The sequence below is a fragment of the Apteryx rowi genome, unplaced genomic scaffold, assembly GCF_003343035.1.
Source record: "Apteryx rowi isolate R43461 unplaced genomic scaffold, aptRow1 scaffold_492, whole genome shotgun sequence".
NCBI lineage: Eukaryota > Metazoa > Chordata > Aves > Apterygiformes > Apterygidae > Apteryx > Apteryx rowi.
In genome coordinates, this window is record NW_020450752.1 from 518,435 (window position 1) to 525,070 (window position 6,636).

At 52.7% G+C, this 6,636-nt stretch overlaps 2 protein-coding genes across 4 annotated transcripts in view; both read right to left on the reverse strand.

The window, feature by feature from the left end:
* GABPB2 (GA binding protein transcription factor subunit beta 2) overlaps positions 1–113 on the reverse strand; it is a 17,608-nt gene extending 17,495 nt beyond the window's left edge. Inside the window, exon 1 of one of the 2 annotated variants that reach the window (XM_026079112.1) lies at positions 14–113. The gene's annotated coding sequence lies outside the window, so the exon portion shown is untranslated. The remainder of the gene's footprint in view (positions 1–13) is intronic. The other variant, XM_026079110.1, reaches the window with a different exon arrangement.
* A 2,569-nt stretch (positions 114–2,682) lies between these two features.
* Positions 2,683–6,636, reverse strand: part of MLLT11 (MLLT11, transcription factor 7 cofactor) — a 5,921-nt gene continuing 1,967 nt past the window's right edge. The window contains exons 1-2 of one of the 2 annotated variants that reach the window (XM_026079116.1): positions 6,604–6,630; positions 2,683–4,918 (exon numbers count right to left, since the gene is read on the reverse strand). In XM_026079116.1, the coding sequence (XP_025934901.1) occupies positions 4,642–4,911 (270 nt within the window). In that variant the 5' untranslated portion in view covers positions 4,912–4,918; positions 6,604–6,630 and the 3' untranslated portion in view covers positions 2,683–4,641. Of the gene's footprint in view, positions 4,919–6,603; positions 6,631–6,636 lie in introns of those variants that run through there. The other variant, XM_026079117.1, reaches the window with a different exon arrangement.

The following is a 6,636-nucleotide window of genomic DNA, read 5'->3' on the forward strand; positions in this document are numbered from 1 at the left end:
CAAAATGGCCGACCCGGAAGCGAGACGGCAGCGGAAGGATACCGCGTGCGACTCCGCAAAAGAGTCCGCCCGCTCGCAGAGGGAAGGGCGAGAGGAGGCGGGACGGGGCCTCGCCCTGCTCTGCCACGAAGAACCCGGGGCGGGTGTGGAGGGATTCCTGCCTTCCCAGCCCCCTCCCCGCCCACAGCCCTGGAGGGGGGCGGCGACGGCACTGGGAGCAGGGGTAGCTCGGCATGGGGGAGTATTTTCTCCAGCGGAGGAATACTGAGCMGCTTGGCGTAGTGGTATGCGGTTAGGTGATGCGCCCGGATTTAGTCCCGGCCGAGGCGTTTAGGCGCCAAGTATAAAAGGGGCGGCGGCGGCAGCGACCGCCTGTGCGTGCTGGTGGCTCCTCCTTGAGGGGCGGGCGGCGGCTTCTCGTGGCGCCCCCTCGTTTCGGCGGGCCGTCGGCTCCTCGATCTATAAATACATATGTATATATTTATACTTGTGTGTGTGTGCGCGCTTCTGTCTCTTTTCCTGTCTCGGGGGTCCCCTCAGCGAGGAGGAACTGTAGGTCAGCCCTGCCTCCTGCTCTGTGTGGTATTCCCCCCTATTAGGCCCTCCAAAGCCCTCGAGTGCCTATTTTTAGGTGAATATGAAACACTCATGTCTCTTATTTTTATTTTTTTTCATTCCCTTTGGGCTTGGCACTGAGGGCACTTTAGCTGGGGCCTTATGATGCCAGGAAGAGCTTATTTCACTTGGAATGGAGTGCCCTTTCGGCTGCTATGAGGAGCAAGTGTAAATGCAAGTACATCTGCAACAGCCCTTGGATCCTTTTTTCTTTTTTTCCCTTCTAATTAGGAMCATCAATAAAATTCCTCCTCCTTCTCTGCACTTGGTGTCCCCAGGATTATGGCCCTGCCRAGCCCATGGAAGGGATGGACAGAGGTGCCTCTGTGCCAGCCGTGCCAAAGGAATCGCTTTTTCCACGTTTTATCCCAGCTTAGAGTTTGCATGTTTGYGATCGCTGGCGTTTAAATAATAATAATAACACCGCTGTACATGCGAGCTTCCTGCAAAGGACGTTTCAATGTGCCATTAAAAGGGCTTCAGGGAAAAAAAATCTTACGGAGCAGAGAGTTTTGATGGAAATAAACCTGTGGAGCCGCTCGAATGGGAACGGAGAGACCTGAGAGTCCGGGGGAAAATTCAAATAATTAGTTTGGTTCCTGGTGTAGTTTTTCCATGCTCTTGAACCCTCCAAATAGCAGCCAGCATGGGGCGAGCAATCCACGACGTTTGTAAAGACACTTTATATTTCCCCCCTTCTTACAAAAGGGCRAGAAGAAAGATGATTTTATGTGGAGCTGTGGAAAAAAAGCAAAAATCTTTTGTTCGGAAAGGCTCAGGAATGCCAGGCATTTAAAGGCAGAGCGAAAACACCCCCAGCTGCAAAATGCTGGGTTGGAAAGGCTCAAACCCCTGGTGAAACGCTCACATGAGCAAATATTCAGCACTCTGTGGCTGGGAAATCCTTTTCTTAACAGTTTTTGAAGGCAGCAGACTTAAGCGGCAGTGACAGATTGCCAGACAGAGCAACTCTGTGCARACTGGGGTGCTGGGGTAAGCCAGGACACTTTGAAATATTGAAAAAAAAATTATATATATATATATACACACACACTTTCCTGGGGGTAGTCAAGGGCGGGTGGCRTGAGAGTCCAGCAGCTGGAGGCCAGAAAACCTCAGTTTGTGGAGGCAAATGCAGTGTCACTTGTCCACGCGTTTTTGTTTTTTTATGTTTTCCAGGTGGGGATAAGGCAAAAACTGGACACTACACGCGGCTGGATACAAATGCCGGGACTCGCACGGGAGCTGTGTGCCACCCAAGATCGACTGAGGCCAGAGGGAAAAACATGCTCAAATTCAGCTCCCTGATAAGGATTATCAGGGTCCAGCAGACACTCGCTTATCYGGCGTGTTGATACGGGCTCAACCAGGACAGCCCTGCGGGGAGTGTAAGTGCGACAGTGCAAATTTCTAGGTGATTTTGTGAGCTTCAGCGGGAGAAATTCCCAAACAAAAGCAGATTTCTGAAAGTCCCTCCCTGGGGTAACCGGACGAGCAGCACAAAGTGTCCCAAAACTGGCACCCGACCCGCAGCTTCCAGCTGTCGACCAGCCCTGGCCCACGTCAGTGCCTGCAGTTTGGACGCTGGAGCTAGGCTGAAATCATGTTTTGCCAACAGTAAACGTGGCTTGGTCAAAATCCAGGTGTTTGAGGGAAACCTGTATGTTTCGGTGGCATTTAATTTAGAAGAAAGAATAATTACTGGAGTGGAGCCACCCCGTAAAGCTGCATGTTCCGCTTCAGCCTCCTCGGAGCAGGATGTTTCAATTTTCGCTTTGAAAGGGCTTTTTCACTGCGGTGTATACGAACGTGTGCATATATGCCCAACTCTAGAAATATATTACGGTGGGTTCTTTTAGCGTTGGTCTGAAACAAAATACTTTGGGCCAGCCCAAAGATCTCATTTTTTCATAGGTGWTTTCCAGTCTGTGGTTTCTCCCCCTCCCCCCCCGCTTTTTTTGTGTGTGGGGAGGTGTCAAAATAGCCAAATTTCCCAGGGAAAACGAAAAATCCTGTTCCTCCAAAGCCCTCTTAGGCCCACACAGTATTGATCTAGACCACTCTACCAGGTGCAGGGGGCACAGAAATAGGCCTTTTATTTAGCATCCTCTTCAATTTCCAGCATCCCAACCGAAAAAACACGTTACATCCAAGGCTACATATTCTCATTTCAGTTTTCAAGTTCACAGTTGAAAAGACTTCAAACARTTTCATGGCAAATTACAGAAAGAGCTGGATTCCAGTCTATATGGATTCTTAAGCGTCCACAGGAATGTGTATTTTTTTAAATAATTTTATTTAAAGTTTCATAATAAATACTTCTCCTGTGGTTTCCACAGCCTGGAACACAGAAATCAAACAGCTCTGCAGAGTAGAGTTTACATTTTTTCACCTCTGGTTTAAAATAGGTGATTTAAAGTTAGCAGGCTGGGTAATTTCTGGAGATTACAGGAGAGCTGCACTGTATTTTTTTTTTTTTAATGGAGTGCAGATTTTTTCCAATATCTGCCTCTTTTTGGGTGTTCAGGCTGCCTCAGCCTCCCACTGGCCGCCTACCCCCTCACTCCTAGGACGGTTTTGAGACGCTCCACATCACAATTTCACCAATATCCATCACAGTTTCACAAGCTGGCCCACGGAACTGAATCAAAGCCAGAAAGCACATTCAGGACAACAAACTTGTCAGGTCGGCTCCCCCCAGAAAACAACCTTGTGAAAAAAACTGTGTAAAAGCCAGAATGATTCAGAGTTGGGTTTTTTTTTCCCCCCCCATTTCGAAATGACACCGAGAAAAAGACCGCAGCCTGTTGAGAACCCAGGTTAAAACTTCCCTCAAACAAAACACAGCATCCGGACAAGATTTCCATTTGAACGAATGCAGCATTTTTGGTTGTTACTTTGAAATGGACTGATAACTGGGTGGGGAACCGGAAACATTTTCATTTCAGGGTGACATCACATTAATTCTCCTTTCTGTCTTTCAGCTCAGCTCATTACCCGTCCGGCCCTGCTGGCTGGCTGCGAACGGCACAGCCCCACAATGCAGCCCAGCCGCTGTCCGAGTCAGGAATCACACCTGGGCTCAGGTAAGCAGGGGATAATAAAGGGAGAAAATCAAATCCAGTGCGGTGAACACCCAACCGTAACCCTATCAACCACCCACAAACAAGGCTAGAGCATTTCCATGCTTCAGCTGCTGCGTATTTACCCTCTGGGCCGTTGTTTCTCCCGGCTGGGCTCAGGCTGCAAGGCTTTAAGGGATACTTTTTTTCAAGAAAGAGACTTGGCTCACATGCCCGGACCAGCGCGCATCTCTGCTTCTTCCACCTTAGTTATCCCAAGGGGAAGGTCAGGGAACAAATCAGCGTTTGGAGAAACTGGGCCAACAGGGCGCAGAGCCGCACGGGTCTCTGCGCATCCCTGGGAGAGGAGCAGGGACGATGCTGTCTGCAAAGCGAAGACGGTTCCCGTCAGCTAATGGAGGTCCCGCACTGCTCCCTTTGCACAAATGAGTTTCTTAAAAAAGCAGGAGAGGAACGAGCCGAAATGTAGCCCCTCCCGCCGTGACAGCGCAGTCCCGGAGCACAGGGACACACATGGTCACGGTCACGGGGTTCAGGCTGTGCCCGGACACCTCCCCGCATGTCCCGTRCTCTGTGGCATGGGCACGGGGGGCAGTGGGGTGGCTGTTTCTGCCCTTTCCGCTCGCATTTGCCCCCAGCTATGTTAGCCCCTGCTTGCCCTATCATGGAATTTCCAGTGTTGCTGCAGGAAGGGAAGAAAATAGGGAACAGGTGGAGACAGAGGCTGAAACTTTGYGGAGAGCCCATCTATCAATCGCCAACAGGGCCGGGGTGAACCGCTGAGTTAATTTGCAATGTCAAAAACTGCCTGGAAGGAAAAACCAACCCTCAAACTGACAATGTACAGAACTAACAAAACCAAATCCTTGCATGCCTAGCAGAGAGAGAGAGAGAGAGAGAGAGAGAGAGAAGGCAGGGGGGCAGAGGGAGGGGAAGGAGGGCTTCAAATTAGATCAAAATCTAACGAGCTAATGCTAGCGATGGGAGCTCGCCAGAAATTAAAGCTGTTGAACTGCAGCAGACTGTCCTCTTCTTCGGAGCTGTCCTGGCTGCCCTGTCGCCGCTCGCCGGCGAACTTGCCCAGCCCTCCCTTGGGTTTGTAGAGGGCCACGTCGCTGAGCCCCAGCCCCTCCAGCTCCGCCACGTCCAGCCGCGGGATCGGCATCCTCCAGTAGATGAAGGAATCGTACTGGCTGCTGATGGTATCCAGCATTTTCAGGCTGCGAAGGGGAAGGGGGTGAGGGGAGAGAATAAGAAGAGAGAGGCTCTCCCGGGGCCACCCAAAAGCGACCGACACCCTCATGCCTTGAGATGRGATTTGACCAAATCCCACAGGACTCCCCCCTAAAAAATTGATGGGGCAGGGGAGTGTGGTGTCACAGCTGGGAGGAGATTTGGTTCTGGGCTCGGACTAAAAGGAGACTGGAGCAATCTGCTGCTGATCCTGTTGGGGGTTGTGGTCACAGCCCTTCGCTGAGCCATCGTATGGAGGTGCATGCAAGCGAGCTTGTCACTCTGTGCCTCAGTTTCCCCCTTTTGCACAAACCGGAGCCCCTCGGTGGACTTGRAAATGAAGGGCAGGGTGTGGGCTAGCGCCTTGCCAACCCAATCTCCTGCCTCGAAGACGGAGCACCTCGTTGCTGCTTGTGGAGTGGGAAAGAGGGGTTCAGCAGGGAGCAAGGAAGGGCTGTCGCCGACGGATCGATCCTGCTGCGGCACACGAGCGGGGCGGGCAGAAAACGGGAACAAAACAAACCCTTTCCCTGACAGACCCTGCAAAAGGGTCCTGCCCTTTCCCCGAGCCGCAGCCGCCGGGGGTCGGCCCATGCCCACGCCGCCCCCCCTCCGTGCCCCGGGGGAGCGCGACCGAACCGTCTAGAAGAGCCTGGAAGAAACCTCGCTCGGCGTTTCCATCCGACCCCACCCACCCTGCTGGCCGCGGGCAGCGGGTGCCGGCCGCGCGCGCCCGCCGGCCAGCTGGCCCTACCGCGCCGCAGAGCGCCTCCCGCAACCCCACCCCGATCTGCGGAGAATTGGGTAACAGCGGGAGGCGATTCGGTTCGGCTTTGCCTCCGGCGCGGCCGCCTCGCTGGAGCTGAGTCACAGCGGCGCTGACTAGCTTTTCCCTGGCAGAATTATGTCATTCACCTCCTCGGGGTTGGCAACGGAGACCGTTTTCGCGGAGGCCCGGCCAGTGGAAAGAAATAAACACCACCAACCCTGAATCTCCTTATTTTGCTGTTGTTTTCCCCTTTTTAAAGTGCTGGGAATCTGAATCCCAAAGGATGATTCAGGCATCCCTTGAATCAAGCCCTCCCCCACTCCCCGTCCGTGCAGCGAGGGGTGACGAGCGTCTAAATTTAAGATTCCCGATGTGACGCCGAGGCTATGAAAGGCTCCTGTGTCATCCCCAGGGTAAAATGAGCTACTGTGTTTTTAAATAGCCTCCTCCTTGGGGGTATATTTCCGGGGATCTTTCGGCACAGCGACAGATTCAGAAGTGACAGATCATTCGCCCTGTCGCGCCCTTTGGCAGGACCTCGGACAATGGATTTTACAGCTTCAAAAGGGAAGAGGGAGTCTAAAGGCGAGACGTAAAAATTAAAGATGCTTTCGGAAAAGGCGAATTGATGCACGAGAGAGAATCCTACGTTGCGTGCGGCCCCCGGAGAAAGCGTCTCGCCTCGGGTGCCGCAGAGTCGTGCAACGGGGGTGAAAAAGAGACCTTTATTCACCAAATCTCTGCCGGCCCTTGCTCACCGCTGCGCGTTTCTCCCCTTTCCCCCCCAAAAATCCAGGCGTGCCAATCCGCCACCATCCTCCCAGGGCAAAATCTTTTTTTTTTTTTTAGCTAAAAGCATCCCGTCGCTTTTCTTCCCCCTCCGGCATCCTCCCAACCCCTTACCTGTCCGGGGAACGAGGGGCTCGGAGGATGGAG